The 18,512-nt window shown below is 51.5% G+C and overlaps 2 protein-coding genes across 3 annotated transcripts in view; one reads left to right on the top strand and one right to left on the bottom strand.

Annotated features, from left to right (window-relative positions):
• Nucleotides 1-1,734: 1,734 nt before the first annotated feature.
• TMEM186 (transmembrane protein 186) lies at nt 1,735-7,178 on the top strand. Its single transcript, XM_049639357.1, has 2 exons — nt 1,735-1,739; nt 2,794-7,178. Exons 1-2 carry the CDS (start codon nt 1,735-1,737, stop codon nt 3,545-3,547), a joined length of 759 nt encoding a protein of 252 aa, XP_049495314.1. The 3' UTR covers nt 3,548-7,178.
• A 6,306-nt stretch (nt 7,179-13,484) lies between these two features.
• Nucleotides 13,485-18,512, bottom strand: part of ABAT (4-aminobutyrate aminotransferase) — an 89,819-nt gene continuing 84,791 nt past the window's right edge. For both annotated transcript variants that reach the window (XM_049638208.1, XM_049638209.1), the window contains exons 15-16: nt 17,346-17,457; nt 13,485-16,325 (exon numbers count right to left, since the gene is read on the bottom strand). In XM_049638208.1, coding sequence (XP_049494165.1) covers nt 16,204-16,325; nt 17,346-17,457 — 234 coding nt within the window. In that variant the 3' untranslated portion in view covers nt 13,485-16,203. The remainder of the gene's footprint in view (nt 16,326-17,345; nt 17,458-18,512) is intronic.

Genomic DNA, 18,512 nt, shown 5'->3' with positions numbered 1-18,512 from the left:
TGCTGAATGAATGGAGGCTGTGTCGCCTTTCTTGTACCTCTTTGAACTCCCTGAAGGAAATAGGACCAGTTTGGGGGTCAGACTCTGCCACACTCACCGGGTGTGTGTCTTTGGGTATGTTTCTAGCCTTCTCTGGGTTTAGTTTTCTCCGTGGTAAAGTACAGTTGACCCTTGAACAATGCGGGTTTGAACTGTGTGGGCCCACTTCTTCGCAGATTTAAAAAAATATATATGTTGTGAAGTTTTTTTTGGAGATTTGCTCCAATTTGAGAAAACCAGCAGATGAACTGCATAGCCTAGGAATACTGGGAAAAAAAAAAAAAAGAGATGTATCATGAATGCATAAAATATATGTAGATGCTAATTTATCATTTACTTCCATGAAGTATAATACACAAGTTTGTTACAAAAAGGTTTATCAAAATGTACAGACTGTACATGGCATCGTTCATAGTTGAGAGAAATGGAAACAAAGATGCAGTATTAAATAACTCCATAAAATTAACTGCAGTACATACTCTACGACTGTAAGAATATCATAGCCACCTCCTCTTGCTGTGGGGATCTCAAGTGTTGTGATTTCCAAGCTTAAAACTGTGTGTTGCTAATCTCCGAGAGATCAGTTCGTCACTCGTAAATTTCAAATGGCTGTAAAAAGTGATCCCGTGGTTCTTGCATATTTTTCATCATGTTTAGTGCAATACTGTAAACCTTGAATAACACCACGGGACCCATACGAAACACCACTGGTGATTCTGGAAGCGCTCCCAAGAGGCAGAGAAAGGTCACGACATTACAAGAAAAAGTCGAATTGCTTGACATGTACCGTAGATTAAGGTCTGCGACTGCAGTGGCCCGTCATTTCAAGATGAATGAATCCAGCATAAGGACCATTGTAAAAAAGGAAAAGGAAATCCGTGAGGCTGTGGCGGCAGCTACGCCAGCAGGCGCGAGCACATTGCACTTTCTGCGAGACAGCTTTTTATCTCGTATTGAAAATGCAGCTTTTACGTGGGTGCAGGATCGCTATAGGAAAGGCATACCTATAGACTCTAACACGATTCGAGAAAAAGCAAAGTCATTGTATGACCACTTACAGCAAAAGGAAGGTGAAGGATCCAAGGCTGGAGAATTTAGTGCCAGCAAAGGATGGTTTGATAATTTCAGAAAGAGGTTTGGCTTAAAAAATGTCAACATAGCAGGGGAAGCAGCTTCCCCCGCCCAAGAGGCAGTAGATGAGTTGCCACCTCAGGCGCCCAGAGTCACCGCACCAGAGGAGTTAACAGAGGGTGAGTCGGCGGAGGCGAGAGTTTCCGGACCGGTGCCGGATGAAGATGCGTGAGAAGCGGCGCCAGAAAACAAGTTGACGTTAGACAACCTGGCAGAAGGGTTTCGATTATTCAAGACGGCTTTTGACTTCTTTCACAACATGGACCCTTCTGTGATACGGGCACTGAGACTAAAGCAAGTGGTGGAAGAAGGGCTGGTACCCTATAGAAACATTTTCGGAGAGAGGAAAAGGCAGAGAAGTCAAACGGAAGTTACAAGGTGTGTCCGTGAAGTTACACCGGGTGTGCCTGCCCCTCTTGCCTCCTCTTCCACCTCCTCTAGCTCTGCCTCCGCCTCCCCTGAGACGGCTAGACCAGCCTGTCCTCTGCCTCGCCCGCAGCCTGCTCAGCGTAAAGATGACGAGGACAAAGACCCCTTCCACGTAATGAATACTAAATAGTCGTCATGCCGTACGGTTAAACTGACCTGTTGTGTGTGTGTGTGTGTGTGTGTGTGTGTGTGTGTGCGCGCGAGTGTCTCCGTGTGAAAGTCTGGTAACTGTACGGCAGGAACTGTGTAGGACTGCATCATCGCCTGGGTATTCATTGGGCAGGACGTCATATGCAAGATTCACCCGCAAATGGATGGCCTGTCCTTAGAGGCATAAGGTGGGTGATAATTTAATATAAAATTAATGATGTGTCTTATTGTTTTGTCACGTTGCTCTCAAAGAGTTACGTTGGGGTCCAGTATGCCCCCCTCTCCTAACTGGAGAGACGGCATATCAGTATATCGTCACAGCTAAGTGGTTTTTTAAAAAATAGTGTTTCCGGTAGTGTGTATTATGAATCCAACTGGGACACGGTAGGCCACGAAAACTTTCTAACCATTCATTCCTTAGTGTATAGGCGAGGCCCCTGTGAAACAGCCGTATGGTTACACAGGGTTACACTAGGCCACCATCAAAGGATCCTACTAGTGCGTCTTTGTTATCAATCCTTGAATCATCCTACTTATAAATAAATAGGCATCTCCCTTATTATCTTTCTATTTTTGTGTCTAGTGTTGGCAGGTAACAAAACACCTGTTGATGTTTTGTATCCTGTAAGGCAGTTATCGATTTATGTACTGACAGATGATTCATCTTGTGAACAACGTAAACTGAATGGTCTGGATAATACAGTACAGCTCCGTAAATGTGTTTTCTCTTACGGTTTTCGTAATCTCGTTCTTTTTTCTAGCTGACTTTGCTGTAAGGATACGGCGTATGATACATGTAATATACAAAATATGTGTTAATCGACTTATCGGTTTAGGTCCTGGTCAGCCGTAGGCTATTAGTAGTTAGGTTTTTGAGGAGTCAAAAGCTACATGTGGATTCTTGACTGCATGGGGGTGGCCGTCCCTCACGCCTCCATTTTTCAAGGGTCAACCACAGGGAGCGCCTGTCTTGCACTGCTTGTATGAAGATCCCGTGACTTAAAGCATTTGGCTTTCTCTGTCCCTCCGTCTCTGGCAGTAAAGGCAACCTCGCAGGGTTGGCGGGAGCTTGTGGGTGAGATGCTCCGCAAATGTTCGTCGTGTGATCAGCACGGCTGAGTTCCCTGAGAGCAGTGGTCTCCTTTCTCCCTTCCAGGCTGCCCTCCTCCGCGCTGTGCTTCGGCGGCCCGGCCCGGCCCTGTGGAGAAGGCCTGTCTGCGGGCTGTGGTGCCGCACAGTCACCGGCCGGGATCCGGGGAGGTGGGTGGGGAGCGGGTGCCCCGCCCTGAAGGAGAAAGCGGCAGGCGTGGAGACAGAGAACTTCCAGATGGTCTACCGGTTTGACGCCATCAGAGCCTTCGGGTACTTGTCTCGGCTGAAGGTGGCACAGACGGCCCTCACGGTGCTGGCCCTCCCGCCTGGCTGCTACTGGTACTCGCAGGGCTTCGTGACGCTCGACTCCCTGTGTGTCGCGGGCGGGGTGGCTGGCTTTGCCCTGGCCATGCTCTGCTGGATGAGCTATTTCTTCCGGAGGCTGGTGGGCATCCTGTATGTGAACGAGGCGGGCACTGTGCTGCGGGTGGCGCACCTGACCTTCTGGGGCCGGCGGCAGGACACGGACTGCCCCGTGGCTGACGTGATCCCCATGACGGAAACCAAGGACCGGGCCCAGGAGCTGTTTGTGCGTATCCAGCAGTACAGTGGGAAGGAGACCTTCTACCTCACCCTTCGCTACGGACGCATCGTGGACAGAGAGCGTTTCGCGCAGGTGTTTGGGACGCTGGACTCCCTCAAGTGAATTGGGAGCTGGGTCTCCAGCAGGAAGGCCGAGGATGAAACAGGGGATCGGGCACCTGAAGACTTCGGCAGGGCCTCTGGGCACCCGTCTTTTGGGATGTACAGAGTCCTAAGACAGAAGCTAGTGATCGCGTTTTGGAAAGAGGCCCTTGGTACCAATCCATACTGCATTTGTGTGACATTTAGTCAGATAACGGCCAGAAGTTCACAGCTGGTTCTCGGAGGAAGCTGTGTCCGGTTCACTCAGGCAGGGCAGTGCCGCGAAATCGGAAGTCAGGGAGGTGAGGCAGAGCAAGCTCAGGACGTGGCTTGAGCAGACGCGGGTGCTGTCAGTTCTCGACTGCCTGTCCTGGAGTCCCCGTGTCTCTCAACCCTGGTTTTCACATCTGAGAAAGGGAAAAATCCTGTCTCCTGGCATGGGTGTGAAAATAAACGGTAAATGTCAAGGTCAGTACAAAGGTGAGTAGGGCTTACCCGAGGCCTGTGCCGCCCCCATCGGGGCCTCAGCAGCAGGGAAGGACGGGAAGAAGCCCAGGTAGAGGCGGGTCGTGTGACGGCGGCGGAGGGTGCTGGCCAGGCGAGCGCAGCATCCCTTTGCCAAGGTTGTGGCCTGGGGCCCTCCTGTCCGAAGGCTCTGGTGGATAAAACCAGGCGAGCTGTGTTCTGGTGCGTTCTTTTATAAGCTAAAGCTAGTTGTGTGCACGATTAGTGGTTAGTAATAGATGTTTGTTTCAGTCTGTAGCAAAATAAAGAGGAAGGAAGAGGTGATCGTCAACAGTTCCACCACTCAGAAGTCAGTGACTAGATGCTTTATTGTGGGGACTTCCAGTCTTTTATTGTGTTAAAACACACATCATGTAAATGTATTCCTTCAGCCATTTTTGAATGTACACTTCAGTGGTATTAAGGACGCCTACAACGTTGTGCAGCCATCACATCTGCTCATTTCCAGAACGTTTTCATCATCCCAAGGAGAAACTCTGTACCCATTAAATGGTCATTCCCCATCTCCCCCTGCCTCCGGCCTCGTAACCACTCATCTGCTTTCTGTTTCTGTGAATTTGCTTTTTCTGGACATTCCACGTAAACGGAATCGCCCACTGTGGTTTTGTGTCTGGCTTCTTTCACCTGGCGTGATGTTTCCAACATGCATCCATGCTGTAGCCTGTGTGAGAGCCTCATTGCTTTTCGTGGCTGGATAACCACAGTAGAGACCACAGTTTGCTTATCTGTCTGTTGATGGACATTTTGATAGTTTCCACCTTTTGGCTGTTGGGAACAGTGCTGCTGTCAGATTTGGCGCACGAGTCCCTGCTGTCGCTTCTTTTGGGGCTCCTGGATGCCGACAGGCGGACAGGTGGAAATATTGGATCTTACGGTGACTGTGTGCAAGTTTTTGAGGAACCGCCGAACTTTCCCACAGCCGCCATGCCTTTTTTTACCCGTCTCAGCCGTGCACGAGGGTTCTGGCTTCTCCACATCCTCCTGATGGGCAGGAGGTGGTATCTTACCGTGCTTGCAGGCTTTTTAAAAACATAGATGTTATCCTGTACCTGGAATTGGTTTTTTTTTTTTGCTTCATGTAACATAGCTATCTTACTTGTAAACACATTAAAAATATTCTCTCACAAGAAAAAAAATACCTCATTACTATGTGAGATGCCTGATGTTAACTGACCTTGTCATAATCATTTTGTGATATATACGTGCATAAATCATTATGTTGTATACCCTAAGCTGATACGATGTTATATGTCAATTCTATCTCAGTAAAACTGGGGAAAGTTATTTATTTTTGAAGGAGAGAGAGACCAAGTGTGAGTGGGTAACGGGAGAGAGAGCGGGAGACAAAGAATCCGAAGCAGGCTCTGGGCTCTGAGCTGTCAGCATAGAGCCTGACACGGGGCTCAGACTCACAGACCGCGAGATAATGACCCGAGCCAAAGTCAGGTGCTTAACTGACTGAGCCACCCAGGAGCCCCAAATCCTCCTTAAAAAAATTTTTTTTTAATTTGTGTATTTATTTTTTTAAATATTTTTAAATCTTTATTTTGAGAGAGAGAGAGCACGAGAGAGTGCACAAGCGAGCAGGGGAAGGGCAGAAAGAGGTGGACAGAGGATCTGAAGTGAGCTCCGTGCCTACAGCAGACAGCCTGATGTGGGGCTTGGACTCACAAGCCATGAGATCGTGACCTGAGCTGACGTCAGATGCTTAACCGATTGAACCACCTAGGTGTCCTTTATTTTTTTGAAGTCGACTCCACACCCATCGTGGGGCTCGAACTCCCCAAGATCAAGAGTCGCACGCTCTACTGACTGAGCCAGCCAGGCGCCCCTCATTCAAATCATACTCTTTTTGCAAAAACAAATTCAGAAATTGCAAAATATTCCACCGGGTGGATGTGGTTGGTCCTTCACTTTTTATTTTCTTTTTAAAATTTATTTACTTAGTGTGAGCAAGGGAGGAGCAGAGAGGGAGGGAAAGAGAGAATCCCAAGCAGGCTCTGCACTGTCATTGCAGAGCCCATCGTGGGGCTCGATTTCATGAACCATGAGATCATGACCTGGAGCCAAAATCAAAAGCCTGATGCTCAACCGACTGAGCCACCCAGGTGCCCTGAAAACAGCACTGTTTAATTTGTGTTCAGTTTTAGTTAAAGATGCAAATGAAAGGTGGTAGGATCATGGATTTGAATTCTCTATTAAATGCCAGCTGGTGTGAATTCATTCCTGTGGTTGGAGACTGAAGTCTGGGGAGTGTGTGGTTGTGTCCCTCAGATGTTTGGGGACACTGGGCACCCACTGCCTGGGCATATCTATGGTTTTCCCAGACACAACGGCTCTGCACACAGGAGAACCCCCACTGAGCAGTGACCCAGGGTCTGGGTGTGGGCCTGGGCGTCCCTGGGGCCTCTTTCTTCAAGGTAAATGGCATGTGGTTCCATTGACTTGTTTCATGCGACTTTAAACAACTTTTTTTTAATGTTTACTTATTTTTGACAGAGAGAGACCGAGCATGAGCGGGGGGAGGGGCAGAGAGGGAGACACAAAATCCGAAGCAGGCTCCAGGCTCTGAGCTGGCAGCACAGAGCCCGACGCGGGGCTCGAACTCACAGACTGTGAGATCGTGACCTGAGGTGAAGGTGGATGTTTAACCCCAGACACCCCAATGCTGACTCTATTTTAAAACTACAACCAGAAGCTGACCACCTCTCACCCTGTCCACCTCCTGCCATTCTGATCCACACTGCCCTCGTATGTTCCCTGGGTTGTTGCAGCCTGCTGCTTCTATTATCCTTACCCATCTAGAGCCTGTTCTCACAGCAGCCAGCGATAATAAACAAACAAACAAACCACGGCATTGCGGTAAAAACTGAAGTGCTCACCGTGGCCTACAAGTCTAACGTGGTCTGGGTCCACCCCTGTCCCCAGCTGTGTCTTATCCACAGCTCTGTCTTCAACCACTGCCAGTCATATCCAGTTTGCTGTCCCTTCAGTAATCAAGGATGCTCCAGCCTCAGGGTCTTTGCATTGGCAGTTCCCTGTCTGGAAACCTTTCTCCCCAATGTCTGTATAGAGCACTCTTGCGCATGTGTGCTCTCTCCCCCCCTCTCCCTCCCCTCCCCTCCCCTCCCCTCCCCTCCCCTCTTTCTCTGTATAACAGGTGTTCTTTATGCTCAAGAAGTTGTTAGTGAAGATTCACTTGTATAGAGAAGAGTCAGTTACATAGCAATTACATGTAGCTCTTGGTTTCCTTCCATACTGTTCCCTCACCCGCTTACCAGCTCCTTCAAAGACTGTGAACCCCTTTCCCCAAAGACAGTCTTTGCCTATAAAATGTCTCAGGCGGTATTAACGATTTGACTTTGACCTCATTAAAGATAAGAATTAACTCAAATAGTCCCTGGTGTCGGTCTAGTTCTAAGCTATTAACCTGAGTGAACGTCACCCCCAGAGATTTTAGTTATGTCAGGGGTGGGTCCCCAGAATCTGTATTTTTGACAGTCTCGAAGCCAATTCTGAAATGCAGCCAGGCTGGAATTTTAGTCTATTTCAGTCTATTTCTGAAACAGACTCTAGTAGACAGAAAACACCAGAGTAACTCCTGCCTCTGTGGACTCTGTGTTCCCTGGCCAATTTCCCCCCCCCCTTAAAGAATACATTCTCAGCTCTGGTTCCGTGTGCAGAATCACCTGGGGAGCTTTTTAAAAATATTGCTGCCCAGGCCCACGACCAGCAGTTGCCATTGTCAGGGCGATTCTTACCTGTAGCCTGGGTTGCCAGTCACTGCTCTGTAGTATCACCACCCTGGGAGGTGAAAACCCCGTCCTCACCAGCCCACCAGCCGTGGCATGAGAGAGCCTCCATTTCGATGTGTGTCTGCTCACACGGTACCAGCAGAGGGCACACACAGCAAAGGCATCATGCATGCGTTCATTTCCGAGCCGGAATCGCGATCTCCACCTGACCGCGGCGGGACTTCAGCAGCACCACGAGGGCGGTCCCTGGGAGCCGCCCAGACTCCCCGGGTCAACACCAGCAAAACTAGCAAAACCTGTGCTGAGTCCCTAAGGACGGATTCCGGTAGATGCTGGGGAGTTTGAATCTTTATGCTTCCCAGGTAATTCCAAGGCACCCTGACTTTTGAGAATCCCTGCGTGGGATTTACCCTTCCCAAAAGCCGTGCAGCAGATGAGAAAGCAGTGTCTCGGAAAATGCAAGTGGTCTTCAGATTCAGGTGATGGATATATGGGTGATTCCCCCACTTTGACAACAAATCCAAAATAATAATCTAATAGAAATACCCAAGGAGACATACGAAGATGTTCACTGAGTGTTCCTAATAGCAAAACAAACAGCAATGACAAAACTGGAAATAAACATTTTTAAAAGAAATTTTTAAGGTTTATTTATTTTTGAGAGAGAGACAGAATGTGAGCAGGGGAGGAGCAGAGAGAGAGAGGGAGACACAGAATCCAAAGCAGGCTCCAGGCTCTGAGCTGTCAGCACAGAGCCTGATGTGGGGCTCATACCTATGAACCGTGAGATCATGACCTGAGCCAAAGTCGGAAGCTTAACCGACTGAGCCACCCAGGTGCCCCTAAACAGTTTTCATTAGTAGGCGACACAGTTAAATAAATGTCGGTAGAGCCTTACTATGGAATATTGCATGGCCCTTAAAAAGAATGAGCTTGAACAGTATCTGCTGATGTGGAAAGGTAACCATGGCAACCGCGATCAGTAGAAAAAGCAAGTCACAGAACCAATAGAGTTTTGTGTGGTCTTGTGTTTGTAAAAACCCCCATACACTGCAAGTTCACAGTGGTTACCTCTGGGGAGAGGGTGAAGTGTGTGTGTGGGGGTGGGTGGAATGGAGGGAAGATACCCATCTTCAACGTTACAACCTTCCAATACTGTTTTTAAGTATTCATGATGAACATCTTGTCTGTCTTAACAAGTGAAAAATGCTGTAAAAAGCTCGAGATCTCTCAAGTCAGCTTTTTAGGTGAATCCACCGTGAATTCCCATGCTGGCCTTGGAAGCTGGGCTGACATTAGGAATCATTCCGTTGTGGAGAGCATCGGTGACATGGCTATGCCTGTCCCTTCTAGAGTGGTTTTCCTGCCTGTCCGCTGAGACCCGCCTGCACGCCCTGGGCTGTGTAGAATTTAACTGCAGGGAATGGCGTGGTCTGTGCTATGTCCATTTTCGTACAGTACTTGCTGTGGACTGAACATGTATATCTACCCCCCACCCCTGAAAACTCCTATGTTGGAACCGTAACCCCCAATGTGATGGTGTTTGGGGTGGAGCCTTTGGGAGGTGATCAGGGTCCCCTTCGTGTGATCAGGGCCTGTACGAATAAAGAGGCTCTGTGTGTGTGTGTGTGTGTGTGTGTGTGCGCGCGTGCCCCAAGGAAGGCCATATGAGGACATAACAAGGGGCCTCACCTACCAATCATGGCCTTGCAGCCTCTAGAACTGTGAGAAATCTGTGTTTAATGTTTAAGCTGCCCAGTCTATGGTTGTTGGGGAGGTCATCAAGAAGGCATGACTGCCAGTTGACCCTCAGGCTGGCCCTGGGCAATCGGAGGCTCCCCACCCCCTCCCCTGTCCTTGGAATATAGGTTCTACTTGGCTTCTCTGTTTCCGGAAGCTGCCCAAGGACACAACCTTGAAACAGTGATGTGGGGTTGAGGCCATCTGCACGGTAGACATGCCTGAACCCAGTTAAGGCCTCCACATAAACTCAGATTCTGGCAGGTGGGTGTGGAGGCCTTATCTTGCAGCCGCCCAAGACAAGCCTTGTAAGTTAAGGCCCCTCGTGAGTTAAGTCCTCTTGCAGGTATTAGTGAGTCCTGCCGCCTGCCCACTGGAGCGGCCTCCTCTCTCTCCAGCCTCTCTCTGCCTTCCCTGTATGGGAGCCAGTCTCAGTTTGCACCCAGGGAGCTCGCGAGTGGGTTGTAGGCCAGCAGTGGTATTCGTATTCTGTCATAGCCCCCTGGGCAGACTGAGACATGGTCCCCCAGACCGCGGGGAGGTCAGCTCTAGCTGGGGACATCTGCGGTGTGCACAGCTGGGAGCTGGTGTCCTACCTGCACTGGTGATCAAAGATGAGACTTCCATGTTACAGGGCCGCATATCTACCATTCAGCGACCATGTTGAATGCACTCCCCAGAGCCGATGTGGGGGACTTAGCCGCTTGTGGGGGTGGGGGCAGCCGGGGGAAAACTGCCCAGATGGCCAGGGCTGGGGGCTTTCGTTTCACTGCTGCTCTGTGACTTCAGGACTTGTGAGTCCCCAAATGGAAAGTAACAGGGTCCCTTTGAGTCCCAGGCAGAGTCCAACTTTTATGGCTTTGTTTTGCTCCCGTGGCATTCAACTGTAAAATCCTGTCCGATTAATCAGGCAGGGCCATGTTTTACCAACTCTGGAGACAAAACATCCATTTTACTGATTAACAGTTGAGATACACTCCGAGACTCCGAGACTCCGTGGGGCTTGTATCTGCATTGGGAAGTAGGTTTACTGCTGTGAGCAGGAACTGGAAGGTTGACAGAAATGTATCATTGTTTGGAATCATGGGAGTCACTATGCCCTGCCACGTTGTGGCTGTGGCCAGAGAAGTTCTCCGTGTGCCTTGGGTTCTTCATCGGGGAAGCAGTGGCAATAAAAGTACCCACCTAAGGGGGTTGGGACGATGGACTTAGTACCTGGAATCCACCTAAAATAGCGCTTGGTCCAGGGAAGCATTTGATACGTGCTAGGCTAGCAGGATAGCATTACAGAGGAGGCTCAGAGGGCCACCCAGCTAGAAAGTAGCAGAGTCGGGTCATTCCACTGCCTCCCCAGCATGGATGGAGAACAGAAAATAGGAAGCAGTGCCTGGCTTTATTTATAGTTTTGAGAGAGAGAGAGAGAGAGAGAGAGAGCGAGCAGGGGAGAGGGGCAGAGCGAGAGGGAGAGAGAGGAAGATTCTCAAGCAGGTTCCATGCCCAGTGCAGAGCCTGACACGGAGCTCCATCCCACGACCCTGGGATCGTGACCTGAGCCAAAATCAAGAGTCAGACACTCAACCAGCTGAGCCACCCAGGTGCCCCACAGTGACCATTTGTAACGAGGAGTATTTGAGGTTTCGGTGCCTTCCAATCACCCACCGGCTCTAAGAAGGTATGCTAAGAGCTCACACTGATGTTGACCAGTTCAGATGGGCCTTCCAAGTCTGGCGGCCAGGCTGGCTGTGAGAAAGGTCCTGGGGTGGCGGACAGCCCCTGCCCTCACCCGATCCCAAGCTGGCTGTGCGCGCATACACACACATCTGTTGATACACTAGTGTGCCATAATTCCTACGTCTGGGTTTCAAATCCTAGCTCCTGAGCTGAATGGTTGGGGCGGGTTCCCCCAACCTCTCTGAGCTTGTTTCCTCATCTTACAAGTAAGCACACAACGGGCTCCTGGGTGGCTCAGTTAGACGTTCGACTTCAGCTCAGGTCATGATCTCACGATTCATGGGTTTGAGCCCCGCGTCGGGCTCTGTGCTGGCAGCTCAGAGCCTGGAGCCCGCTTCGGATTCTGTGGCTCCCTCTCTCTCTGCCCCTCCCCCACTCACACTCTCAAAAATAAACATTAAAAAAAAAAGTAGGCACAGCTCATAGGTTTGTCATGAAAATTATAAAGCACCTGCAGCCTATGCTTGCACATAGGAGATGGTCAACAAACGATAATTGTTACTGTATGTGATTATTTAAAATTTTTCTTTAATGTTTATTTTTGAGAGATACACATGAAGCACAAGCGGGGGAGGAGGAGGGGCAGAGAAACAGGGAGACACAGAATCCAAAGCAGGCTCCAGGCTCCGAGTTGTCAGCACAGAGCCCGACGTGGGGCTCGAACCCACGAACCACAAGATCATGACCTGAGCCGAAGTCGGATGCTCAACCGACTAAGCCACCCAGGTGCCCTGTTTATACGTGATTTATTTATTTATTTTAACGTTTATTTTTGAGACAGAGAGAGACAGAGCATGAACGGGGGAGGGGCAGAGAGAGAGGGAGACACAGAATCGGAAGCAGGCTCCAGGCTCTGAGCTATCAGCCCAGAGCCTGACGCGGGGCTCGAACTCACGGACCGCAAGATCGTGACCTGAGCTGAAGTCAGACGCTTAACCGACTGAGCCACCCAGGCGCCCCAATATGTGATTATTTTTAAAATACGTTTTGTTTTGTTTAAAAAAAATTTTTTTTAAGTTTATTTATTTGAGAGCAAGCGAGCAGAGGAAGGGCAGAGAGAGGGAGAGAGAGAGAATCCCAGGGTCAGCACAGAGCCCAACGTAGAGCTCAAACTCAAACTGTGAGATCGTGACCTGAGCCGAAACCAAGAGTCGGACACTAAACTGACTGAGCCACCACCCAGGTGCCCCTAAACAATACATGTAATAGTAAACCTTGCCTTCGACGATAATCTTATAGACGCGTTGAGTGTCCACGGTGGAAGGAACCTGGGAAACCATGCAATCCAAACCATGCAATTTGCAGGTGAGAAAAGTCAGAGCCACACGGGGGTCACTGACAGCTGGGAGCAGGAGCCCACGGTCCCTGTCCAGGTTGGGTCCTAGACACTCCTGACTGGTGTGTCGGTCTCTCCATCCCTCATGTCCTCGGCATGTTGGATTTCCCCCCTGCTCTGAACCTGCACCTCCTGCACCCCTGCGTGGAAATCCCCTGCCTCGCAGTGTGGCCCCAAAGCCCCTCTGGGGCCCAGTCCTGCCTGTTTGGTCTCTGACTCTTGTGGTCTTTCTCTGATCCACACCCTGGGATGCCTGCCCTCACCCTGCCTTTGTGTCCGGGGTCTGGAATGCCCTCCATCCTGCCTCTGAGTCACTGGTGCAGTTCCTGCTTGACCCTGAAGATGAAACTCAGGGACCAACTTCCACCCCAGCTCGGGGCCCGCCCTTTGTTCATGTGCAGCGTCCAGGGTCTACCCGTGTCGCTGTGACCTCTGCCCCACCAAAGATGAGCTGAGCGTAAGGACCACGCCTTGTCCATCCCTGTGCCCCCGTCACATGGTAAGTCCTTGATGAAGCCTGGTGAAAATAGTGGCCTCACAGTATGTCCTAAGTACAGGCAGACTTGGGCAGGTAGAGTATAACCCCCCAAGACCTCCCTAAGAGGTACAGAGTAGGTGCTTAATGTGTGCTTGTCAAACAATTATTTAACAAAACTGTTTCCAAACCCAAAAAGGACACATTCACTCTGTTTCCATTATAAATTTTTTTTTTTTAAATTTAAGAATACCGATTAACACAGGAAACATTTAATTTCACGGAATTGTGCGTATGGTCATCAGTTACACTGTGACATGTTAACTTCTTTATCATTTATTCGCACTGTCAACAGAATACCGTAAACAAGATTTGAATGCATTAGTGGGCGGTGCTCCCTAGCTATGCTTCTCTACCATGAGCTGGTATATGTATACATTTATATATATATGTATAGAGATAGGTATAGATATATAGATGTTTTAATGTGCACAATTTTGCATGGTTACTGTCAGTAAAAATTATAAAAAAACATTTACAATAAAAGTGAGGATGTGCTAAGACTTGCTATTACAGGACCTTGCTTTCTGTAAAAGACTTCCTAGAGATAGTTACTAAAGTCTACAGCACTGATGGGAGATGGGTTCGTTCCCAGACCGTCGGCCACAGAAGCGCTCCGCGGGCCCAGCCCTGGACAGCAACCTGTCGGCCGGGCTCCCCGTTGTTACCCCCCTCTCCACAGTTTCTACCATCTTGAGCCCTGCCGAGAGTCCTCTGCTTTGAAATCCTTCCAGCTCTACCCCCACCCTGAAAAGAAGATGCCTCAGGAACTCCTACTATGCCCTGAGCCAACAAGAACGTGTTGATAAATGGCTTAAAAAGTTTCACGAGAAGTAACTTCCCTTGGTAAGGAGGGAGTAAGTCTGGACATGACTTCCCAGATAAAACGATTTCATTCCTCTATGACTGCCCCGTGGGAGAGAACAAAATGTCTATGGCCACTCTCTCCACCAAAGAGAGCCCAGTTTCTGGTCGTGCCCTGGGTCGGAAACCTTTGGGACCCCAGGAACCTTACTGAATGTTTGCACCCAACGTTAAAGTCCTCCAGAGAAAGCGTCCTTGTGCCAATAAATGAATTATGGTTTGGTTTGCATCTGGCTTGTTAAATAAGGCCTTGAATCTTGGGATATTGCCTTGGGATATTGAGAATCTGGATCCCCAGCGAAAGGTGCGAGACTGTGGGCTGAGGTGCCTTTGAAAGTGTGTTCCCTTTCCTGTGACACTCTTCCTTGCCTTGTCTGCTTGGAGAACTCTTGCTTGTTCTGCAAAACCCTGCTCAAAGGTCACTTGCCCCCTGAAAACCCCCGCCCCTGACGGACACTCCCTCTGATTTCCTGACGTTCCCGTACATTCCTCTCGGCACAGCACTTGCCCCTCTGCTTTGACTACTGACTTAAGAGTCTGTTGTCCCCGATGACATGTGAATCCCTCGAGAGGAGGGACCATGTTGTATTTCCCCTCTGTATTCCTGGGGCTTTGCACTGGGCCTGGGGCAGAGCAGGTACATAAGGACAGTCCCATGAAGGAGTGACCGGTTAAAGGGACGAGTGAACAGACGAGTGGCATCCAGCAGAGAGAGGAGCAGACACCTCCATTTTGCTGGCAGAGCAGATAGCCTGACACACGACAGAAAACCAAAAAAAACAACCGCTTTGAGGTCTTTGGATGATTAGTTATTGAAAGAACAAAGTGCCGAACTGGGAACCTTGATATGCCCCTGTCCCGAGCCAGCAGGCCAGGCAGCAGGGGGTGGGCCGGGAGGACAGCCAGGCTTCCCGAGTCTGCACGGCTGCAGGACAGCCAGATGCTCTTTTTAGGGGCATCTGAAATCCAACGAGTCCCAAGAATGCCTGGCCTCCAGAAGAGGCCCCTGAGCCTCAGCCACAGGCCGACTAAGCATTCCAGTATCCTCCGCCTGGAAATCTACACGCCCTTTCATGTCAGGAACAGCTGTCCTCTGGAGTGCCCAGTATGAGGATGCCACCTTGAACCAGCGGGCAATCTGGTTTCTGGGGGAGTTTTGGCACCCAGTGTTCTCGGTGCTTCTTGAGGAAGACACCTAGCTCAGCAACTGACTGCCTGTGATGGAGTCCGGCAAGGGCCGCGCACAAGTGGAGCAGGGGTGGGTGAGGAGAAGCTAGAGAGCCCCCCCGGGCGAGGGGTCCACAGGTCAGACCCCAGATGCCCCGGGGAGACAGGAGGACGTGGCTCTGCCGCTCCTGGGAGACCGGCTTGTGCTTCTGACCTTCCGGCTCCTGTGTGTCCCCTTAGATGCTCAGGCTGCAGTCCCGTCCCCTCTCCCCCGCCACCGACGTCTGGGTTCACATTTAACAGAGGGAACAGAGTGTGGGGAACAGAGGGTTGGTGAGTAAGAAGTGCCAGTAATGGCACAGAGATTCTCCAAGGCAACAGCCCGTCAAGGACAGAATTCACAATTTAGAGGGTCCCCAGATGCACCGAGCAGGGTGGCCCCAGTCGTACGTAAGGAGGCCACAGGACCCCTTTCCCAGACCACAGCTCAATCCTAATGTCCTTGCTCTCCTGCCCCCGTACGATCTGTCCCGTCCGTCAATGAACTGTGCACGGCACCTGCTCAGAGCTCCAGGGCTGGGTGGGAGGGGAGAGCATGTCTGCCAGGGCGAAGGGTGTCAGCATCCTCGGTCACAGAATATGGCACTTGAGAGGGACCGGAGCCCAAAAGTCCCGCGAGCAGCTGTCATTCCCTTGCCTGGCTTCCAAAGAAACGGTTGGGGTTGAGGTGGGCAGATATATGGCCAGAACCCTCATGGCCCTGCCTGAGACTATGTCCAGGGCTCAAGCAGAATTTCTGGGCTTACACCAATGTACATCATTGGCTCTGCAGGGAGGAGAATCAAAGCCAGCCCCCCCCCCCCCCCCCCCCCCCCCCCAAGCCACCACAGACATCCCCTCCCTGCAAAGAACCCTACAGGTCACGCATTCGCCTCTGATCCTTTAAGTGAAAACATGAATTAGGCAAACTAATTTGACAACTGTTGAGATCGGGGCTTTCTCAGAGCACAGGGGAGATGGCTCCTTTACTTGAAGCCTGCTAAGATGTCACTGAAGATGTTGAGGAACAGGTGTGCGTGGTGATCCCTGAAGACCAGAGTGGGGCGGAATCGGATAGATTTGTCCCCGCAGCCTCCCAGCACCACGCCTGAAAGCGGACGAAGGAGGGAGGTCAGCCGCCTGGGCTCAGAGCCGCACGCGGGGCACCTCCCGTCCGTCCATCTGTCCTTGCCTCCCTCCCTCCCTCCCACCTCCAACACCTCCTCTGCTGCCCCTGGGCGAGGCCCACTGAGACCTAAGTCCCGAGGCAAAGCCCCTGTCTTGCAGGAGCTCATGGAGGAGCCGGGACGGAAAGCGGCAAACAGGTAAACGCAGAAGTGCAGGCGGGCAGCTCGTGCGACGGGCAGACTGTCACCCGAGAGGCACGGACCCGCTGATCTCAAAGGCGCCCTGGTCAAGGTCTCGTGGCGCCTCTGAAACTCCGTTTCTCACGGGAACAGGAGGCGAGTTACCCGTGCCCCTCTGGGATCCCGACACGGAGCAGAGTGCCTGCCACACATCCGCCCTCTGACCTCCCCGCCTGGAAGCCCCTCCTCACGCCCCTCCTCACGCTCCTTTCCAGAGGCTTCCGCACCTCTGTCGGCTCCACCCTGCCTCCTGTAATTGCGCCCATCCCTTCCTCTGCCCACATGCCCCTCCCCACCTTCAGCTGGCCAACCCTGCTCACGCGGCTACACTTAAGGTAAAACGCCTCCTCCTCAAGGATGCCTCCCCTGATTTCCTCCTCCCGACACCTCCCCCAGCTATTCCATCCTTAGCCCCTTTTCCTGCTTCCTAGGGTGCACAACTGCAACCGATGGTTTATGAAAACTGTCTTCCATGCCCCCTTCCTGCTAGACTGGGAGCTCCATGAAGGCAAGGCCCCAACGGTCTAGTTCACGACCACGATTCTCTCCCGTGTCACTGCAACTCAGCTTCTCAGTGCGTATCTACCGAGTGAAAAAGTGCATAAGGAAATCCCACTGCCCACATTCTCTTTTGAGAAAGAACACTCAGACGCTGTCCAGTCCCCCTGCCGCCCCCTGCCCCACAGCGCCCGTCCCAGGTGACGGGGGACGGGGTGGGGAGGACCCTGATGGAGCTCAGCTTCCGCTCCTGGTGGACTTACCTTTGTTTCTGGCCATTGAAACGAGTTTATTCCGTATGGACTCATCGGGAGTGTCGAAGGAGCAAAAAGTGCCTCGTCCTCTCACCCTGCTGATGAACTGGGGGTACCGGGCCTGCAGCGGGGAGACAGGCCGGCGTCAGAGCCCGGCACCCATGCAGCAGCTGGGAGCTTCCTCAAATGCCCCCCTGGGTCTGGCCTTCCGGCCTTTGCAGGACCAGCCAGGACGGCTGCGGTGTCACGGGCTCGGGCCCTGGAGACCTCCAGTCCTGGGTTCAAAACCCACTCTGCCTCTTTCTCCTTGGACACCTGTGGGCCAGTCACATAAGTGGCCTGAGCCTCAGTTTCCTCTTCTGCAAACTGAAAGATGTAAATGCTACTGCCCCCAGTGGGCCACAGTGGGAATTTAGTGAGACAAGATTCCTGCGTCAAGTGCTGGGCCTGGTACTCGGCAGGTGCTTGGGAGACACCGGCCATCTTTACTTTCCTTTTCTAGAAAAGCGGTGGTTCTTCTAGAAGCAGCAGCTCAGCCTCACTGCAGGGTCTGAGGCTAGAAGCTGTCCTGGGCTGAACGGTGCCCCCCTCCCCAAATTCATGTCGACCTGGACACTGCGAAGGTGACCTTACTTTGAAATCGAGTCTTTGCTGATGCAATTAGGTTAAGAGGACATCATGCTGGACGAGGGTGGGCCCTAACTCCAAGGACAGGTGTCCCTGTAAGAGGGAAATCTGGATAGAGACACAGGCACACAGGGGAACACTGGGGGCAGAGGCCGGAAAGGGGCACCCACAATCCTTTGGATGCCACCAAGGTCTGTGGACCACCAGAAGCTGGGACAGAAGCGTGGCATGGGCCCTCCCCCACCCCTGCCCCGAGCCTGCAGCAAGAGTCAACACGCACGCTGCTCTCTCGATCTCAGACCTGTGGTCTCTAGAACAGTAAGAGAATGGTTTAAACCACCCAGTTTGTGCTCATGTGCTCCAGAGCCTGAGGAAGCTAACATAGTCACTTGGTGTGGAAGCTTGTGGTCCTCCTCCGCTCCATCGTTCGCACAAAGGATAATGAACGGGGCTGGATGAGCCCAAATGATCTCAGGGCAGTGGGGGCGGAGCCCGGGGGGCCAAGGTCATCTCCCTGCAGACCCGTGGTAGAAAGTGGAGACAAAGCCA

The sequence above is a fragment of the Panthera uncia genome, chromosome E3 (genome assembly GCF_023721935.1).
Source record: "Panthera uncia isolate 11264 chromosome E3, Puncia_PCG_1.0, whole genome shotgun sequence".
NCBI lineage: Eukaryota > Metazoa > Chordata > Mammalia > Carnivora > Felidae > Panthera > Panthera uncia.
Note: the sequence above shows the minus strand (reverse complement) of the source record. Positions and strands in the feature narration are given on the sequence as shown.